Source organism: Stegodyphus dumicola, chromosome 3, assembly GCF_044657685.1.
Source record: "Stegodyphus dumicola isolate Sdum_Otavi_A_Nest chromosome 3, ASM4465768v1".
Classification (NCBI taxonomy): Eukaryota; Metazoa; Arthropoda; class Arachnida; order Araneae; family Eresidae; genus Stegodyphus; species Stegodyphus dumicola.
In genome coordinates this window covers 251,960,758-251,983,342 of record NC_140770.1, presented here as the reverse complement: position 1 = coordinate 251,983,342, position 22,585 = coordinate 251,960,758, and the positions used below count along the sequence as shown (strand labels likewise).

The window sequence follows — 22,585 nt, the reverse complement described above, 5'->3', positions numbered from 1 at the left end:
GTTGTGTATTTATTTTTGTTGTACTGATAAATTTTGTTATCGAATGTAAATTATGAAATGCACCTATGTTTTAAATGTCACATTGTACATTAAATTTTTCCTTCCTTTCCTAAATTAGTGGCTTGGAAGAAAGAAAGATCTTTGGTGTCCAGCCTGTTTATTTGCGATGCAAAGAAGGTAACATCCTATGGCAATATCCAAGTGGTGCTCTCCGCATCATTTTGCGTATCGGACATTCCAATAAAAACTTCGTAGCGTGTATGAAAATTGCAAGAGATTCCTCTGGAGTAAACCTTTATCTGGAAGGTCCTCGGAAACTTCAGCATCTGTACAGACATGATGAGAAGCAGAAAACTGCTGATAAGTATGTATGTTTTCGGTCTGTTGGTGGACAATTGGCTCTCTTTCTTGAAGCACATCGAGCGATGGACTCTTTAAAAAAGAGTATTTTCAAATTCATGTATGATTTAGAACCCATCAGACAAAAGTCCTTTTCAGGTAAGGTTAACTTGACTACAACATATATTTTTTTTGTTTGTTTCTTTGTGTCTTTGTAATGTAGGTTAGTTTGAAGTAGTTTCCATTATTTATGTATTGAGGGGGAAAACATTAAAATGATTTGCATGAGATTTATTGAGAAAAGTTACATGAGTCTGTTTGCTTTAATTGTCAGTATGGGTCCACACGTACAGGCAAATTTCTTATTCGCTGTCCACAACGATAAAACTTGTAAATCCTCATTGGGCTACTAATGTTATACATTTTCACCCTTCAGCAAATTTTTCTTTATCCAATGATTTCAGGCTAATTTATCAAGTTCCCTTAAAGTTGATTTTTTTTTAAATTCTGCTATCAAAAAAGAGCTTCAGTTTTATCAATAAATTAAAGCATAATAAATATTCCTGTGTTAAAAAAATTCGCGAACAAATCAAGTTTCAAGTATGTAGAACAGCAGTTGAAGTTAGCAGTTAGAGAACGTTCTCATGCATCCTTTAGAAGAAATGTGTGAAGCGGCATCATAGAAAACAGCGCAGTTCGCGTTGATTAATGGAATTAAAGCATCTTTCGACCATACGTCAAGATGTCTTATTTGGAAAGTTAGACTTAGTTCTATCAAAAGTCGATTCTTGCCACCTTATTTGCCAGATTTTTTTATTATCAAGATGGTTTGTCAAACCTTTTCAGACAGTTCAAGCGATCCAAAACGACGCGATGGCCAGTTTATGACTGTTACCAAGAAGACAACTGAATAGTAGAAGAGTTGGACCGCGTGTAGCTAAATCTTCTAGTCCACCATCCAATGGTTTGGCGCATTCAATAATTCTGCATCCTTTGCACCAAAATGCTGCAGTAAGATAGCGCTATCAGCAGTTTATTCGGAAAGCTTCTTCAGTTATTCTGTGTTTGTTTGTTATTTTCAATCAATCCTGTATTCTCTGTTAAGGGAATAGGACAGAAACATTTGATCAGATGGATGATATTAGAAAGTGGATGAAATTAATCTAACCTACCAACCAAAGAACTGTAAATATAAACATATGAATTCATTTCTGCAAAATTTATTAATCCTTTGACGCGCGCTATATTATTTAAAAAATTTTTTTAACTAAAAACACTAGAAATCGAATATTATGATCCTAGATACAAATAATATATGAATTAAAAAAATCTACTCCCGCCCATTAATCTGTGGGTGGTGGATCGCTGTGAAACCAGCGCACGTCTAGGACTTTGAAACTTACTGATTTAGCAGGGAAAATAAACTTACCTTTTTCCGTACGCATTTCCAATGAATGACGAAATTTCCGAATAAAAAAAAAAAAAAACTGCATTTAAAAATTGCATCAAATATAAATTTTTTACTTTATTTTACAAAGTATATCATCAGAAAAAAATTATAATTTATGTAATTTTTCTGCAGCAGTGAAAACATAAGAACGTACATAATAAGGAAATTGAGATAAATAGATAAAAAAAACTCAATAGAATATTAAAAAGCTCAGTAATTTTTTTAATGTCAAAGAACTAAGTTATTTTTTATGGAACTGTTCAAAGCATGTTTTTATCTTTTTGATACATGCACAAGCTAACACTGCACGATTTCACTACATTCTGCATTTTATTCCATGTTACATCTGCAATTCTGGAAGGACCTGTTAAATTTATATCATCATTTTCTGACTGATCATCACTTTCATCTTCTATATTTCCATAAGCAGGAGGGAAGGGGGTAAAGGAGTATTTCCTTCTCCTCCACTTTCATCCTCAGAGACCACTGATTCTGGATCTGAAAGTAATTCTTCAAGTAACGCTAATGCATCAGCTATTTCTAACCCTTTGCGAGGCATTTTGAATCTCAACAGTAGAAAAAAATATTGGCAAAATATTTTAAATTTAATTAAATTTTTGCGCGATTTCTATTTTTAATTATTCAAAAATATATTTTCAATTTTTTGGAACCACACAAAATAATTTAGAAAATCACAGTACTAGCATAGAGAGCAAGCATGTTGAAAGCAGAGAAAAATGTGTGGAAACGAAAAATATTTTATGGGGGCAGGTGCATGTATTGTTTGGTAGTACAATTTCATGGTAATACAATTGTAAATGATTTCAAAACCCCTTATCTATATCCGGGTGAAAATAAACACTTCTATTTCAAAGCAGCAAACATTACTATAAAGAGCAGTGGTTTCAGGGCGCGACCACCGAGCCTCTAGGGGAATGTGAGCATTGTAACGCAATGCTCTAGTGGGGCAGTAGTCGCGCCCTGAAACCACAAAGGAAATACCATAAATATACACAGGTTTTTTATATATGCAGTTTAATTATTGCTGTATTTTTATTGTTTATGATAGAAATAATGATGTGCGATAAAAAAATTTTTTAATTTTAAGTTATTAATATAAATAAAAGGAAGTTATTTTTTCTCACCGAAAATGAATTTTTAAAAGGCATCCGATTTAAAATACTAAGACCTAAAAAATGTATAGTTCTGCAGTAATTTTGCGTTATTTAGAGGTAAAAGATAAGTAATCAATCGGTTTTCACTCAAACAGTTTGGAAACAAGAGCGGGAAAAATTTCGAAAATTGGTGGTTTCAGGGCGCGACCACCGCCCCTCAAAGGGTTAAACTGTGATTGTAGTGTCAAGAACTTCCAAATTCAATTGAAAACAATAGATGGATTTCCATGTTTGCTTGCTGCTCGGAAACATGTAAACAACAAAACGTAACGGTTGGCGAAAACTGCGGCCAAATGCCGTGAAGCAAAATTCCATTGAAGGCGGAAATATTGATCATCCAGTGATCCACTTTAAATTACTGAAAGCAGAAAGTCCTCTTTCAAACAATCCTTTACTCACGCTTTCTGGAAACAAAATTATTTAAATGGATAGAGGATGATAAAAATGAACCGTTTATGGAGTTTAAATGACGAAATCATAGTTCAAAGTACGTCGACTCCGCATACTAGAAAGGAAAAGGAAAGTGAAGAAGAAGATTAAACCAAGATCACTTGGCGTGAGGTTGGAATTAGTTCTGTTTCCGCGATTCCTCTTTCCGCGTTTTTCAAAATTCTTCCTGTTCCCGCGAAATCGGAGAGTACGGTCCCCCTCCCACAGCTCTTCGGGGAATGTTCATGGAAGTAAGAAAGTAACTTCCTACCTCCATGGGAATGTCACGATAAGTCATTACGAAAAGCTGGAGAGTTTCTTTGTGAATAAGTTAGTGTTCGTATTGACGTTGTGTTTTAATTTAGGTTTCTCTCGAAATCTTTAGTGTCATTCTATTTCTAATTCTGTTACAATATTAGCTGTTATTTTCACATCTTACCTTAATCAATCTTTTAAAATATCCTACCAGTGTTCAGCGATTTTACCGCTCGGCCGCTGGTGGGCTTTCGTATAAGAGCTTAAGTGTTACTTTCAAGATGCCCCGTTTTGTTCATCAGTAGAGTTTGTTTTCATAAAATTCTGCACAAAGAAATGCTGGTATTAGAATCATATTTTTAGCATCAGTATTTAAGAAAATATAACTTATAATAACTCCTCCTCCCTCTTTTTTTTTTTTTTTTCTTTTTTTCTCGGATACACTGTATGTTAATCAGGTCAGAAAATAGGTTAGGATTAAGTTATTTGAATATGCAAAGCTCCGAGGGCTGTCTGCGTAAGAGGAGGAATGATTTCTTTGAAGCTACCTAACTGGGATAGTGGTTACACGTTAACTGCCGTACTGAAGGTCTCGGGTTCGAATCCTGGAGAAGGCATGAATGTTTGTGAATGTATAGTGTCTGTGTGGCATGGAAGCACTTTAAATAAGGGGCGAGCCGAAAGTCGGTGGTATATGTGGTGGTAGACTGATGGTAGACTTTCGAGAGCCTGGTTTTAGGAAAAGAGTAATGGGAGACCCTCGGACCCACCCCCGGGGGTGCTGTCCATCAAAATTGGGGCAGAACTGAACAAAATCGCACTGTCAACTGCAAACCTTTTGGCAACGACAGACGCAATCATCTTTCACTTTTTGCCATGATGAATTTCGTGGGCGTGTTCTGATGTTACTGGCATACAAATGAGGTTAAGTCACAGCAGCAGCAAAAACAATAATGCATTTTTCCAGAACATTCTGGGGGAAACTGGTTCGTATTCATGTTACATATGGAGAAAACAACGGAAACCAACCGCACAACCAGCTCGTTCGCCTGGGTTTGAATCCAGAGCGAGTCGAGCTACCAATTTTCAACGGTCTTAACCAGTTCGGCCACTGGTGAGGCCAGGTCGAAAATCAAAGTATCACCTTTTATGCGGGAAAAGTATTCAGTTTTTTAAATCTCATAATGAAGGATTGTAGAGACATTAGGTAATTTTGAGGCCGGAGAGATGAAAAATTAGCAGCGCCTTCGCTGGGAATCGAGCCGAGGACCTCTGGAATACGCGCTCAGCGTACAGACCACAACACCACGAAGGCATGCTAAGAAGGCGGGAGAAATACCTTACATATTTCCCCTTTTAAAGGGCAACTGGTGTTTTAGGTGACCCAATCGCCACATCCTGGGTGGGGAGAATCATCATCCACCGCCCTTTTAGTTCGGGCGCCACTGTAGAGACATTTAGTAATTTTGAGGCGGGAGAGATGAAAAATTAGCGGTGGCTTGGCAAAGCAGGAGACTGACGTTGATTACGGAAGGGGAAAGTAAACGGTTGTGTCAGGGATCATAAGGGGAGATATATATTTTTTAAAAAAGTGTTTTTTGGCTAGTTTATACATTCAAAGGAAAATACAAGTTACTCACTGAACTTCGCACATTAGTCTGAATAACCTTTAAAACCGATGAACAGTACATTTGTGTGACAAGGCGAGCTTTCTGACTGTACAATCTGTTTTACATTTAGCGAGCTTGTGCCGAATAAGTTTATTCGCTATTTTATGTAATTTCTGCAATATTTTGTAATTCTTTTATTTTTTTTTTTCATTTAAATTTTATTTTTTTAAAGATAATTTCTTTTTATTCACAAATATTTATATTTTCTATTTTTCTAATAAGTGAAACATTTAATTAGATTCTGATATTGTGTTTTCATAAGATAAAGTACGAAACCTTTGTTAAAATTTTCATAGCTCACTGTAGTTCAGTGACCGTATTTTAATGTGCCATTTTATTCGCGAGTCCATTCATCCGATTTGAAACTTGGAAATGAATTAACAAAACGATCTTTCCATTCAATTGAACCTATCGACTTGAATACAGTGAGCCTGAGTAAACGGGAAGTATCTTTCGTAAATATAAAAACCATTATAAGCGCATTTCTAAATAATAATTTTAAAATATAATTTTCACAGCTGTTTGATGCTGCTTTCATTTCTTAATTATAAATACAAATATATGTACTGAAAATTACGAAGAGAATAACACATACGTATCTGTTATTACGAGAATAAGTATTGCTAATGTATGCAATAGGGCTTGAAAAGTCATTTTGGTTCACCTTTCTTTTCTTTATGAATGACGAATATCTGTTTGCCATACACGTGATCAAATAGGGAATAAGTGTTTAATCCATAAGATTATAAGTATTGATTAACATTTCATATAGCTACTTCTAATTGAGGCTTTCTAAGAGCAACCCCCTTAATTTTGACTCGCAGCTTTTAATTTTAGACTAGGATATGAGCATAGAATCTACCTTTAAACAATGGGATTTTTTTTTAAACACTGTGGCATGACAGTACCTAGTAATAATAGTTTTAGCGTCACTAAGAATGATTTTCTGGATTCTCATATTGATTTTTTCCCAAGATATTAAAAGCTACAATTGACGAGTATGAGCAATGCATAATACATACATATATAACGTAAGCATACCATAAAGAAAAATGAACCCCAGCAAAAGCTGATCGACTGCTATTAAATTCTAAAGAGGGGTTTATCAGAGGGAAAATGGCAATTAAAATTCCATTTAATTGATTTTAATTATTTATTTACTGTATCGATTTATAACTAATTGTAATGGATTGGAATATTTGAATATGAATTAGCTGAATATTTAAGAAAAATATTATGACTGCGAGAATAGGGGAAAAAAAAAACATTTTTTGAATATTTACTTTCTTATAGAATGCAGATGAATTCATTTTTACTCAGTGAAAATCAAAATTTAGTAGCTAATTAATCTGTCTTGTATCGAGCACTTTAGTTCAGTGATCCGTATTAATGTGCGCTTTTTTTTAAAAAATTTAAATGCTTCAAGAATAATTAGAAAAGGGCATAACTCTCTTCTTACCCTTAAATTCTTCAATAAAAAAACTGCATTTTCAGCTATAACCAAGTGAAATAATTTTCTAAATATAATTAAAAGCATGAAAAATAAGGTACATAAACAGCTTGGAAATGGAACTAGCATTGAGATTCTCTTTAAGAAATATGGTGAAGCTTAACAAAAAGTCTACGAAGTGAAGTAATTCCGTAGAATATTTTCTAACTCTTTATGATTAAATTGCACTCAATTATACTTTATAAACGACATGTAAATACTATTTAATGTATATGTGTGGGTGTGTGTGTGTGTGTGTGGCTCACTAGCGGTTGAGCTGTAAAGTCGTTGATCTCTGGCAGGTCGATCCGGGGTTCGAATCCGGATCGACGGGGATGGCTGTATTGGCGTTTTCGAGGTTTTCCCCATGTGTAACGTGCACAAGAGTCAGTTTTGCTTAGAAAGTTCTCCACGAGGCACCCTTACCCTTAGGCAAATAACCGTCGAATGCTTTGCTATAATCAAACAAACAAGACCAAACAATAGATGTATAAATAAGTACCTTAAAAAACTGCTATATTTTATGTATACTTATCAAGTAGTATTTAAATAATAATGATTAAAAGAAAGGAAAAGTTGAATCCTAACTGATTGTATATAATGTAATCCCTATGACGGCCCTAACAATTCTTTCTCACTTAAAGTCGTAACCCAAAAAGAGAACAAGTAAAATTAAATTTCAGATACGTATACAATACTGAATCTAATACAAAAAAATACAAAATATAAAAATAAATTATATATGTACGAAACCTAACTAACTATTTATATTGATATTACGTAAATATAGGTATGGTAATGAACATTGTATAACAAAGATATTTTATACCTTGTTCTATATTTGGTTCCATTTATATATACCTATACATAGATATATATAATTTAAGGATTCCATTTAAGGATTATAGTAGTAGTTAATACTACTATATATAAAACCCTAAAGTGCATCAATAATGTATTTTTCAGTATTATTTAATTTCATTCTTAAGAATTTTCTGCAGTCTAGTTTGCGTTATTTTATTCATAAGTCTCAAATAAAAACAATCATTGGTTATATGTCATTAGAAAATTAACCAAAAAGCAGCGACCACCATGTAATTGAGAAATAGTCCTTAGCCGTGAAAAGGTTGAAAGCCATTCGGTTATGACTATTATCTCACATACTCAGCTACTTCGCATACATGGAACATAGCATTCGAAATGAAAAACTCAATATTTACTACAAATTCATTCGTGTAACAAATATCTGTCTTTTTACACCTATGGCTTTAAAAAAAGATCTTATTTATCTTACAGTTTATCGTTAAGTAATACATTTTCATTGTACAAAATTGCATTCATTCGAAGAATTCAATTTGTATTTTCCTTTGTATAAAACTGAATGTAGAGAAGTTAGATGTTTAAAGAACCCCCACATTTTCAAAAGATCTGGAGCAAGATTGTCCCCTCTTTGTCAGCTCTCCCCCTGAAAAAAGGGATTGTAAATTTACGACCTAACCGCATATGGGAGTATTTCAAAATTAGCAATGCCTTCGCCGGAAATCGAGCCGCGGACCTCTGGAATACGCACCTAGCGTGTATTCGTAGTTGTGTTTCTTTGAATATTAATAAATTTTTGATTCAGTATTTCGTTTGAATAATTAATATGTGAATATTTTTTCTCTTTCTCTAGAATGCCGTCCCTGTTCACAGAGAGAACTCATATATCTGTTCTGCACAAGTGATTTCGGTAAGATTTCTTTGATAGCCTGTAATCTGTTTTTCATCATTGAATTAGATTATTTGGATTTGGCAAAACAAGTCTAAAGGGAAGGGTAACCTTCCTGGCGAATTTTTGAAGGGAAACTGGCTTGTATTAACGTTACACATGAAAAAAAACCTCGAAAACTTCCAAAATATCCGAGCCCGTTGGCAGGACTTGAACCGGCTCGAATTATGTTCAGTGATCTTGCATAGGTGGACCTTTTCATTCATGAATTAGACCATTAGTATACGATTTTCCAATTGAAATCTGCTTTTGTTTATTATGTGCCATCTGATTTATTTTTAAATCAGTAATCAGACAATATTAAATACTAAAATAATATTTTGAAAGTGTTTTGAATAGTGTAAAATCCTTTTTAGTCGGTGAATTTTGTGTTTTTGGATAAATAGTAAATTTTATATTTTTTAATGGTCTCTGTGTATGATTATGATGCATATATTACTCTAATATGATGCATATGGGTGTACTCCAACTGCGCTGATGAAAATCCCCCCCCCCTCGTCCTGAGATAGTCCAACTGCGCCGATCAAAATTTCTTTCCCCCGTTGGCCACAGGGTTACAATTTTATTTTTTGAAGCCAACTGTAGCCAAGAGGAAAATAAAAATAAAGAAATATATTTTTTATAAATGAATAGTGGATTTGTTGCCAATCTAGAGAAACTAAGCTTCGGCAACAATAAAGATAACGCCTTCTTTTATTATTATTGCGAATTAAGTCATGCTTAATCCTTTCTGGAATTTATTCCAGGAAAGAAGTGTTTAAGATTTCTAGGGTAAATTTCTTAGGGGTTGAAATTTAAAAAATACAGCAGAAATGAGAAGAGAATTTAGATCTCTTTCATATCAAGTTTATTAAGCATTATATACCCTACACGGAGCACCTTGAAACTGAAATACGGACATAGCGGCACAGAAAAATATTTTTTGAAAATAACTATGTAGTAATGCATAAATGAAAGAAATTAAATAAAAACTATCAAAGAAAATATATAATATTTATTACATCAAACACTCTCTTGACCGCAAGTGATAGAATTTTGTTTTCTCGTTTATCGTTCAGCAAAGCTTATACAATTAAATAATCACTTTCATTCGCGTGAAATTATAAACAAATGTAAATTATTATAGAAAACGCATAAAGTTAAAGGAAAATTCTGGAATAAAAATGTTAAGAAAATTAGATGAGAAATAATCCATAATTTATTGATATCCATATAAACTCTATGCTTTTGGAAAAAGTTACACATAATTTGCACTGAGGTATCAATCACCGAAACCAAGTTAATTTCTTTCCTTATTTTTTCTTATCAGAGGGATTTGTAAAAAGATTGCAATATTTTTAAAGAATAAATTTTAAAAGTATTTTTACTTCATGAACTGAAATTTTTACTATACATTTTTACACAGTAAATAAGTACAAAAAAAGAAAGAGTTAGGGGATCACTGGGACTAGAAACTCGGGTCGAACTACCAATGTTTAGTGACTTTTCCGCTTGATCATAAGACCTTTTGAAATTAGGCTGAACAGTATATTAAAGAAAATAGAAGATACAGCACACGTAAGAACAAAAGTGGGCTGAATTAGAGATTTACATGTTTAATGAATAAGTTAAACTTACCTGTATGCCATTATGAAATATTAGGAAGTAGCATAAAAGCATGAGTGAAGAAGGCAATGGCAACTAAATCATTCTAATCTAAATGTATAACATTATCAGTATCTGCTATTAATTTCAATACTGCTGAAAAAATTATAAATGAATTATATTATAAATAGTATGAACTCGTTGCATTATAAATTACAACAGTTAGAAATATTATTAGCGTGATTTAGCGACCATCTTTGTTAACAAATAATTTCAAGTAACTAATTCTACAAATAAGTCAGCCTGAAACTAGGTTAGAAAATAAGCTACATGCTGAAGATTAAGCTTTGCCAAGGTGTTAGAAACATCTTCTGTTAACTAGAGTTATGAAGTAAGAATTTGTAAATTTTATCATTTAAATATAAATTGGCATAAATACAATACAAATGATATAAATTTTACATACATGAAAACTTGAGTACAGTGCAACAGTATGTGAAAAAGGAATGGATTAAAAGAGAGACTGAAAATCCCAGGATATGAATATAAGGGAGTTTGATTTTTTTTTGTTAATTATAAAAATTCTGATGACGCTCATAATTATAAATTTATTAATTAAATGTGTATTAGAAATTAAATGTATGCCAAAGTACATCAGGTGGAAAACAGAATAAATATTTTCTAGTATTAGAATATGAAATTTGTTAAAACTTCGTTTCTAGTATTAAATATAATAAACAGGGTTCGTAGCGGTCCTTACAAGTGCTTATAAGTCCTTTTATTTGAAAATAAAATATAAAGGCCCTTATAGGTGCTTACTTTTTCTTTAAAGCCCTTATTTTTTTGTTTTTAGTGCTTATTTTTTGCTTTTAGTGCTTTTTTTTAAATCCTTTGTTTTTAATGAACGCGCATTTTTTTCCCGTACCAAAGCCGAAACTAAATAAACAACTTTTCTTTCTTATATGCAACGTCAGATGGTGAATCATACTCCCGAAATTGCTTTCCCCCCTTCCTCTGCATTAACGTAACCTATGGTGCGCGCGAGAGTACAGACAGGTGCACGTCGTTCTATTGGCCAAAGAATTGCGAAAACGCAGAAAATTCCGGTACGTTCGGTATTCTTTTCCTCCCACCCAAATACTACACACGTTTGAATTTCTATCAAGATTTTAATAAATTTGCATTCTCGTTCCGCGTAGTCAGTTCATATTCGTGTTTATTATGATCGTTATGCTTATATTATGAACATATGTATGAATAGTTATAATAGTATAGTTGCAGTAACTGCTGAAGTATAGATAAACTTCCAAAAATGGGTGTGTTTTTACACAATTAGCTTTCTAAGAAATAATATTCGGAATGGCCCAAATAAAAGGAAAGTAATATAATAGTCAAAATAATTTCATTTACTTTGCCAATACATTATACAGTACGGAAGTTGGGAGTTTCTCCGCAAAATCTCTAATATTGAAGCAGCGGACTTTTTTTTGTCATTGTCCAATCTGGATTGAATAGGACTAAAAGTTTTTGCGGTTTACCCAACCCAAGTGAAGATTGATTCTCTTCCGGAAATTTAATACAGTCTGTTGAAAATTAGAATCAGAAACATCCCAGATTAGTAAGTCTCTTTCTTTTCCTTTATTTAGTTCTTTTTTCTCCGAATACCGTCAGGTGTTGATTCCGATTGCGTAATATCCCATATGGAAGAATTACGCCGCACGTATTGCGCAATAACGTTTGCGGTATTTTGCATTGATAATTAATTTTGATGTTCAGTCTGAGATTTGTTTATGCACACTTAAAAGAGTTTTACTGTGCTTTCTAAGCAGAATATTTCTCAGTTCCGTTGGTTTTTATATGATGCACATATCGAAATGTCAAAATCATTTATTTAGCCTAAATTTAAATCTAAGGAACAGCTACAATCTTCCCCACTCCACTTTTTCCAGTTACTATCCGGAATATTCGGAAATTTCGAGTATGCGGGTTAGTTAAGCTTTTACTGTTAAAGGATGACTGAATGAAGCAATTTCCTGTCTTCTGATTTCAGAAATGTGCCTCTTTATTTCTTAAATTACTTTGCTTGGGATATATGTTAAGGAAAAACTGTTATGCAATGAAAATTTAGAAAATGTTCAGAATTTTGATTTAAGTTAAATTCTTTAAATATTAATATGAGTGGAAAAATAAATTGTATTTATTATTAGGTGCCAAACGAATACAATTAATATGGCTTATTCTTATTTATTTTCTATATTTTCAACTGAAATATCATCATTAAATTTTGTAATATAGTTTAGTTCTGCACAGTTTTTTTCTCTCATTGTAAACTAATTCTGTAAATTGAACTGTCATTTAAAATTTAAAAAAAAAAAAGTTAATTGTTTTCCATTGTTGAGGTAATGCTCATTCTCTTAATAAATATTGCATTGCTCATATTTTAAATTACAAGTTTAATTTTTCTTTTAAGGTTATGCAGTTGTGTATAATGTAATTAGACAGGTGCTTATTTTTTCCTTAAAATGTGCTTGAAAAGTGCTTATAAGTGCTTATTTTTTTAACTAAAATGTGGCTATGAACCCTGATAAAGTTCGTTTCTAGTATTAAAATATGGAATTTGTAACAAAGTTAAATAACCTTAAAATAACCAATGATTAAAAATGGAAAGCTTAATACGGGAATATATTGCAATAATATTAGTGTGAATTTAGAACGACTTAAGAAGTCCAATTTTTAGATTTAATAAAGATAATTTTTATAATTAAATTAGAACTGTTTACCTAAAATGGTAAATTTGAAAGTTAAAACCATTTTGCTATCTAAGAAGATTTGTTAATATTTATCTAGGCAAGAAACTTATTTAAGGTGAGCTACAAATCCGATATTTGATACTTTGAATTATGTATCAGTTTTGTGTATGTCATTAATCTATCAATTTTACTATTCAAAACTAATATATATATATCAGCGACTAAAATCTACAATTTGGAAAGTTTTTAATTCTTACAGAGAATAAAAAAGATCTGGCTCATCATTCCTTTAAGCATCATAAAACTTTAAAATGAGTGTGAAAGAAATTTATTTTCTAGCACACGTCAGACTTTAAATTAATATTTGTTTTACATGCACAATTTTTACAATATTGATAAACGAAAATAAAGGCTTGCAGTCTCAATAGAATGTCCCATTAATGGCGATAAACGACTTCTTGTAGCACCCAATCTTCTTGGAAAGAAATGGGGGACAGGAAACGTCGCGCAGTTCGTGGATTAAAAAAGAGGGGGACGGGGATTTTCGATCAAATTTGGCGCAGTTCGTACCCTACCATGCATATGATGGTTGCTAGACAGTTTGTTTAATTAATGCTTCTTATAAATAATGTGAGAGCTTAATTTCTAATATTAGAAGTGCCGGAGTCCTATGGAAGACAGCCAAGAAAGATGAACAAGAGTAAATAATTAAAATGACCATAAAAAAATCATTAATAATTTAAAAATTAAATTATTAATTATTATCAGGTTAATAAATAATTATTTATGATTATTTATTATTAATTAAAATAATTAAAGTAATTTAATTATTAAATACGCTATTTTTAATATAATTTTATTGCTGCTAAAAATAAAATATTTTAGATCAAATTTCTACCGAAATTGTTGCGTAATTACATAAAAGAAGTGCTGAAGCCTAAAAGTACCGGAGCTGGCTCTGGTGGGCTTCGGCCCAATTTAAGCTCTGAATTATGTAAATATCATGTGTATTTAAAAGATTCTACCATTTGTTGAAACATTATCAGTATTTTTCGGAATTCTTAAATCGGCTGAACAGGCTTTATCAGACTGTGGATTACTTTTCTAGCTCCATAGTCATAAGAGCAAACTTATGTATAAACTACACAAGCTATAGCTCAAGGCCTCCCCCCAAAAAAAATTTGTAATATAATATAACAGACTTATAAAGGGCTCCATCTCTCAAAAAGCTTAGGGCTTAGGGCCGTAGCAAGTTTAAATCTGGCACTGGCAAACTATTCTTTCGGATTCCAGATTCAACTGCAAATAACATTTGCAACAGCTCTACCAATCAAGATCGAGGCTGAGGAGGAGATAGCACGAAGTTCCCATTTCAGTCCTCAGCAAGCAGTCGAACTCAATCACAGTGTGTAGTGCCAACACTTTGATAAGCCCGGATGATGAGGTCTTTATTGGTCACTAAATCAACATGATGTTAAAATCAGCGGCAACTTTAATAGCTACTTCGTGGTGAATCTCATTTGCGCCATAAATGGAGCCAATTTCTTTTACTGGGTACTAGATGAAAATTTTCTCTTGAGATAGCGGTTCTGCGTTGTTTTTCCTGTAATTAAATACATAATGTTTCATTGCAATATAATCCTTTGGATTTTTATTGGAAGAGTTATGTAGCAATAAAACGTTAGGCAAAGTTCACTTGCCATTAAATGAAAAACGAAATACATTTTTTGACATGACGTTAGTAGTGAACGATTCACCAATAATTTAATCATGAAAAATAAATTATGATCGAAAGCGTTCTTTTGCATTTATCGGTACTTACCTAATCATTAAAAACGATGACAGACAGTACTCTAAAGTGAAATAGCTCTTCGTTCATGCTTGCAATGCATTATTAAAAGAATTCTAAAAACACCTTTGACTATTATTTCTGCCAATTGTTTCAAATTGGGACTCAACTTTACTTTTGCGGTTGAAACTGAGAATCCGTGTTTTTAAGGTGAGTGTGGTTTTAAAAATTGTGTGCATTATCTAAAAACCCCTTGGGGGCGGAGGCTTTCGAAAATTAAGCACGCAATGCAAATTAGTAATTTTCGAAAGCGTACTTAAATTTGAGTGACTGAAAATCGCTGCGGATGCTGAAAGCAGTATGTAAATACCATATGTTACAACCAGTTACGATTGACTGTCCAAACATATGCTAATTAGGTAGCATTTTTCAAGATTCCAGCATTCTGAAGGACCTGAGAAGGCTCATTTAATTGCGGATACGAAGTGTTTGTAATTTTCGTAGGATATTTTTTGATGATATGCGTATTTCTGTAACTGAAAAAGTACGAATGGCAAATAATGAGCGCTGTCGTGCTGACAGTCGCATTGAAATAGGCAAGTCAATCAAAGATGTCGCTGTTTTTAGTGTTGATCGTTCGTTAATTTCTCGAATGTGGAAATAATTCCAAAAAGTCACGGTTGTCAAGAGACCTGTACCCGGTCGACCTACAGTTATTCTCTCTGAAGATCAGTATATTGCTATTAGTTTAGGACAGACCGGGTTCCTGTGCCGAATCTATGATTGCTGCTGGCTTTGTGTATAATCGCAAATTAAAAATAAAGCGAGTGGAAGAAAATGGTCAGCCACAATGTCATTAATCAATAGAACTGCATGAAGACAAAGCAAGGAGCCACGTGTCAAAATCCACTGTTAATTTATTGGAAAAATTGAAACAAAAAACAGGTATCAAGGCCATACCCTTCACTCATATCCCTAGTAAATCTCCTGATGTATATCACCTGTAAATTTTTGTGCTTTTGGATTCTTAAAAAGCGGCTGTCGACCTACAACCCTCCTTGGACTTTGGAAAGTTGCTCAAGAGGAGTGGAATAAAATGCCTCTTCCGACACTACAAATGGAATAAAATGTCTTGGGAATTACGATGTAGAAATGTAGTGAAGAATAAGGTTATCAAATAGAACTTTAAAGAACAGAAATGTTAGGTAAAAATATTTCTGTAAATACAGTGAAAAATCGTCTAAAAATGTGCGAACGCCTTCTGTATTCATATACTCCTAAAGATAATATTTCATTCATTAATTTATTACCAGGTACCTGCCTTTTATAAAAATATTTTCCTTTGTGAGTTAAACTTAGCATTCACCTGCTTATATTGAACAGATTTTGAAAAGGTTATTCATTTAAAGATATTTGGATGTTTTTAATTTTATTGCCAGTTTCTGAGTAAGTAACGCAACTGGAAAAGAAATTCAGAAATTCTTTCAGTCTTTTTTTATTTTTTCCCCTTTTTCTCTTCCCCCCCCGACCTTGCGAGCTTTCTTAATCGTAAATCCAGAAAGGATGAGTATTTGATCATTTAACATTGTTTCTAACCCTACATAAACATCTTCAGTGCCATATGGAGGGGCAATAAGGAAATCCATATTTGTAGAATGTGGAACTTGTCCTAAATCAGGATTATTGCATTGGAATGCGGGATTGTCCGCCACAATGCAGGGTCATTATTATATATATGGGTTCAAATACTTCACTAAGTACAAGGGGGGATGAGACCCGCATGCCTTTCGTGACCTTGAAACAAAACGGTCGGTCTGTCAGCTCTATCTGCACCCTGTCTGAACTCCAGATGCCAAAAGACACAGGGCGAACAGCTGTGTATGCAACAGTGCATTTATTTGGAGAAAGGATGCAGACGAAAAAAACTTTTTAATATAATTAAGAAGGTATGATGCAAAGCAGTCCCTAGGGACTATACTAGTGCTTCAAAAAGCTCGTTGGATGTTTAAAAATATTTAATAATAATAATAGACGCCATTTTTCTTTCCTGTATGTGTCACGAAAAACAGGAATTAGCTCGATTTTTCTAAATTACTAGTTATAACAACAGATGATGTTATAAAATTTGAGAATACAGTGTACTCTATTATTCGGGCTAATGCCGGGAAAGCAGGTCACGGATAACTGAAAAACACGTATAATCCAAGTTGTCCAAAAAAAAAAAAAGGGGGGGGGGTGTCGTTAATTACTTTGTTTTTGAGAACTTTTAAAATATCTGTTGGATTTTACTGCGTATTGTTCTATAAATACTCTTATTTTAATAAAACACCCCTTTCGTCGGACGAAGTCCTATAGTGTTTTAACAGAAGTCATTGCAGTCTCGGAATTGATGTAATGAATTGTCAGGATCTTTTTCGTTTGTATTTTCAGTATCTCTGACTTTTCTGTTCTTGTGGCATTTAAAAATGTATCCGCATCACTCAGGAACTGAAAAGTCCGGCTCAGTCGAGCAGCTTTCCTATCATTCCTCGATTTTTCGCGATTGACATTTTCAAAGAATTTTACATTTAAGATATTTTGGCGTACAAATGCAGCTTCATTTATATAAGTTGTATGAAAAATTCTTTAAAAAAAATAAAAAAATATGTTATAGTAATAGCTTCACTAATAATTTGAGTTGTTACCTCAGCTTCTTCACAATTACATAAATTTCCGATTTCTACATTAAGAAAAATTCTCAAATTTGTGCATATGTATTTTTACACAAACTCGCACATAGCGTTGAGTGTGTGCGCGTGGCCACCGTCACATACGGAGATCCTCACCCAGATAATTAAGCGTTCACTGTAGTTTTTATTGGCAATTGTTCATAATTCAGAATATCTAAATACGGTGGAACCTCGAGATACGAGCACCTCTATAAACGAGAAATTCGAGATACGAGGAAAGTATGAGCGAAATATTCGTCTCTAAATACGAGCATTGACTCGAGTGAAGAGCAAGGAGCCAGGCTCATTTCCCGATCCGGCTCTACTCGAGGAATCTCCTCGTCGGATCACTCAGTGTTCTTTGATCATGTGAGTTAATTGTTTTTTACATTTAAATGTGAAAATAATTATTTTACAATGCCTCCCAAGAAGCTTGTTGCCTCGAATAGTGCTGCAAAGAAAAAGAAGGAAGTTATGGCCGTTGGAATTAGAAATCGTAGATAAACATAAGCGTGGTGTAAGAGTGACGGAAGCGGCCGTTCGACATCGACGATCTGCACTAGTCTGAAGAAGAAGAAATTAAAAAACTTGTTGTGGCCAAAGGAGTTACCGTTATTGCCAAGCACCGCCTAAAACTCTTAGATGTTGAGAAGTTGTTGTTGGTGTGAATTAACGAGAAGCAGTTAAAAGGCGATTCAGTGTCGGAAGCTGTGGTAAAGGTAAACTACGGTAATATTATTTACCAGTGTTATTTATTAGAAAATTGATTATGTTGATATTTTTGGGGCTGCAGAACGGATTAACTGGATTTCCATTATTTTCAATGGGGAAGTTTGTTTCTAGATATAAGAAATTCGCTATACGAAATCAATGCTGGAGCGAATTAAACTCGCAACTCGACGTTTCACAGTATTGTTAAATCATTCTTTAAAAAGAAATACTGTTAAATCATTTGTTAAAGGACGATAGTAAAAATAAATTACCTGTACAATACCTTAAATTGACAATTTCTTGTTAAATCCTTCTTAATTACTTGGAAGTGTGATAGTCTCGTAAGTTACGAGATAAGATCATTGGCCATTCTTTTTAATTATTAGCCCCAGTTAGCTTTGTATTTTAACATAGTTTTTCATTAGAAACTGTTATAGGCTTCATATAAAATATCATCCAATTTTATCCAAAATCTAACCAACCCTTTATATGAATGTAGAAAGTTTAAATATGGAAAACAGACTTTTTTTTTTTTTTTTTTGGTTAAGATTTATATAAGAGTTATCATGAACAAAAATTATTAAACTAACCAAATATCATTTCAAAAATAGTAAAAACATGTTTTGTGGACCCTAATTCGTGCTTATTCACTAAAAACTCACTATTCAAATTTTTGGACCGAAAGCTATCGAGAGGTAAAAAATATGTAATAATTTTAGTGATTCCAGTTAATGTAATTTTACGGGTCCAGCTAGTAATTAATAATACTTGAAACGAATCTACGTTTATGGTTCTTAAATCGCTTAGTTTATTTATTAATAACGTAATGAATTTGAAAAACCTTACTTTTTATGGTGAAACTAGCAATGGGGAAATTTTTTGGTGCCCTCTTTCCTTGAGTACGTAAGCAGCTTTTCGTGGTGCACACTTTCCTTAATTAACGCATCCTTATTTTGTTTATTTAACACTTTCATTTCTTAAACAGATAGATACATAAAGTAATTAATAGGTTAAGTAACTAAATTAAAATTAAAATTTAATAAATTATCAAACTGAAGGTTATATAATGTTAAATAATAAAATACTGGATCTTGTGTTATTTGCGGCCGTGGCTGGAATTACCGTTTCGTTCAAAAACTTAGAAATCCCTCAACTGTCCTCCAGCTGAATTTAAGCCCTGAAAACATGCGGTGTAACGTACTACGTATTTCAAGGGATAAGATTTAAAAAAAAAAAAAAAAAAAAAAAAAAACTTTTTCCAGCACGTTAATGGTAAAAGGATTAAAGTGTCTCTAATAGGAATAGATAGAGAGTGCTAGAAACAATATGAGAGTATGGAAAAAAATTTTAACAAAGAAGTGTAGCTTCGAAAACAAAGAAGAGTCCCAACGCGTTCTAACCGTTATGCGCTGATGATATAATTTTATCTGTAAAGAAAATTTTTCCTCGAATTTTATCCGATAACAACATGAAAACAAACATAAGGTCTGCAAGTGATAGTTTTCTTTCGCTGTACTTGGTTACACAGTTCCAAAGTCTGCAGTGGGAACGTCACTCGTGCACGGCCAAGACAATCACTTTTCGTACATTTGGGGACAAGAATTTTACCTGCTCTCTTAAATTCATTACACTACCTGGAGAATAAGCCTTTGACATGTAAGTGGGGGCTTTTCTTTCCTGAAAAGTCGCAACTTCCATCAGAGTGGTATTTCCCCAGAGGAAAGCCAGGCATGTATTCAGAAATTATAATCGATTTTTAAGGCATATTTATTATAAAATAAAACTTGTTTGTTGAAACTGTGTATCACTTAAACGGTATGCCTGGAGCCGTTTTAAGGCTGTGGTGAACTTTTCTAAAACGGAGAAGTTGTGTAGTCAGGCTCCATAGAACTTTATGTGTTCAGATTTTAGAAAGGAATATTTTTTTAGCAGTACATTCATTTAATAAGGATTTAACTTAAAAGTATATTACATTCAATATATTGCTGTGGCTTGATTGTAGCTTGATAAAACACCTTTTCAAAGAATTTTCCACGAAAAGAAATGAACCAAATAATGTAGGATTTCAGACTACCGTAATATTAGTAAAAATATACAAAATTTAAACTTTTGTACGAGTCTTGAAGGGCTCACTATTATGCTGTCATAATTACATGAGATTTTACTTAAAAACTTGAGTGGGTAATAAAGGACTACATGCAAATAGTGCCCAAGACAATTTCACAAATAACATGACTATGAAAATAATCAATGAAACGAAAATATCACCAGTGACATGTAAAGATGTGACTAATCGTACAGCGCTATCTATCGAGAAAAACTTGAACAAAAAATATAACTTTTGCCAGAAATAGCCTTTTCTACTTATAATTGCAAATCACTGTACATTCATACATTTTTTAAAATGTGTAAATTTATGCCGTACCCTGTACTTTTAACAGAAGGGAAATAACTACATTTATGAAATAAATTTAATATTGGAACACTAAGAAATATTTAGTTTAAAAATCTTTTGGCCCTCAAGCGGCCCAGTAGTAAAGTCACTAACAATGGTAGTACGGTCTGGGGTTCGAATCTCGGTGAACAGGCTCGTTTCATGGGCGTATTTATAGTTTCTCCTGCATGTGAAATGTATACAAGCCAGTTTTACTTAGGAAGTCTTTTGCGAAGGCATCTTTTCCACTCATGCAATAGTCTTTGAATGCTTTGTTGTAATTAAATAAACCAAACCAATTCAAAATCTTTTTGGAAAATCCTGTATTAGTGTTTAATATTAAACTGAATAGATTATTTTGCATAAATACGTTTTTACTCTTGGTTATTTATAATAATAATAATATAAACATAATTTTTTTTCTTCCTAGCTGTTCGAGGCACAATAAGTTCCTTATATGAAAATGAAATCACGCAAAGGACAGAACTGGTGGTTAAAGCACGTCAAATTCTCAGAGATTCTGAACAAAAAGTATTTCAGACTCTATCAAAATCGGGTAAAAATCTAACAACCTACAGTGGTGTTTTGTATAGGCCACTGCAGTGCGGTACACGAGCTGGAACGGGAGAATTCCTATTCCTGGGAAGGCGAAAACTTGGTGATCCAATTCTTACATGTGCACCACGCTGGACTGAATGGAAAAAAATAAGACAGAAGGCCTTCTCATCTGGCAACTTGGACTGTATGCTTGATTGAAAAGTGCTAATAAGTGCAGATAAAGTGCAGATAAAAGAATAGCTAAGAATAGCAGATAAAGAATTAGCTAAACAGTGAAGAATACCAAAGATTCTGTACGATATTCTTTCAAATTGTTTAAACAAGAACTACAGTAGCGTATTTTTTGCATGTGCCAAATAAGAATTTTACTGATACATTATTTGTTAATGGAGATAAAAATATTAATATATGTATTTAATAGGATTAGCATAGAGATGCAAAGCAAATAGGAATTTTACATTTTTCAGCTATAATAACCAGGTCTCCAGAGTACAAATATACGCACAATTTCTATATAGATCTTATATTGTATATAGTGACTTTGTATTATTATATAAAACTAGAAATTAAAAACTTTTTTTTTCATGAAATTTGTCTTATTTGAATTTAAACGCCTCTTCTTCAGGTTAGATTGCTCATTGTAGTGCTTAACTGTTGTAAGGTTTATCTTAAGTTCTTAACAGTTATCTTTAGTTAAAGCTATTTTCCTATTCCTCCTAATTTGAGCTTACCATTTCCTGCCAGAGTGTGTTCTTAGAATCGCGGTTAATGCAAATGAAGGAAGAGCAGTACTTAAAATTGAACTTCCACTGACTTCGTTTATTAGAGAGCCAGAGATTCTGACTAGCGCGCGTTTGCCTTTTGGCTACGGCTTTCTTTAAGCTATTACTACGCTCGGTCGTATTTCAGGCCAATGATAGCTTCCCCGTTTATTTAACATTTAGGTGCCAACTCCTTTAGAATTTTGATAGCTTCGGTTATATCTTTTTAGTTAAGTTTGTTTTCTTAGTACGCTTGAGTTCAAGCCCAAGTGGATGCTCTTCTGTGAGCTCTAAGACGGGAGCCGTCTATAAATTCTTATTTTGAGAAACAAAGGATAATTAACCCTTTTTGAGTTTACGTTTCTGTTTGAACTAAAGCGCTTGCCAGAACTAAAATTCGCTTGCCAGTTCTCGAGGTTCCACACACATAGCTATAGGAGAGGAGATTGGAACCTGTTACTAAATGTATTAAACTATTGCTATGATTTATGTTTCATAAATATTGAATATCAATCCAGTTGAAAAGAACTTTCATTTCAGTGAAATTATATGAGATATCAGCTAAAACTAGCTGAGAGAAAAACAAGAGATCATGCTGTAAATTCTCCCTAACATCGGTATATAAATTAAACCCAGGTGTTGATTTTTCCGATAATAATCCTATGTGCTGTATCTGACTTCGAATCTAAAATTTTCTGAAGAACACAAAAACCTT

The 22,585-nt window shown here is 33.1% G+C and overlaps 1 protein-coding gene across 1 annotated transcript in view; it reads left to right on the top strand.

Annotated features, from left to right (window-relative positions):
* Positions 1-21,693, top strand: part of LOC118188461 (meteorin-like protein) — a 43,433-nt gene extending 21,740 nt beyond the window's left edge. The window contains exons 2-4 of the mRNA XM_085812400.1: positions 119-498; positions 8,480-8,536; positions 20,982-21,693. Coding sequence (XP_085668526.1) covers positions 119-498; positions 8,480-8,536; positions 20,982-21,307 — 763 coding nt within the window. The 3' untranslated portion in view covers positions 21,308-21,693. The remainder of the gene's footprint in view (positions 1-118; positions 499-8,479; positions 8,537-20,981) is intronic.
* Positions 21,694-22,585: the final 892 nt, after the last annotated feature.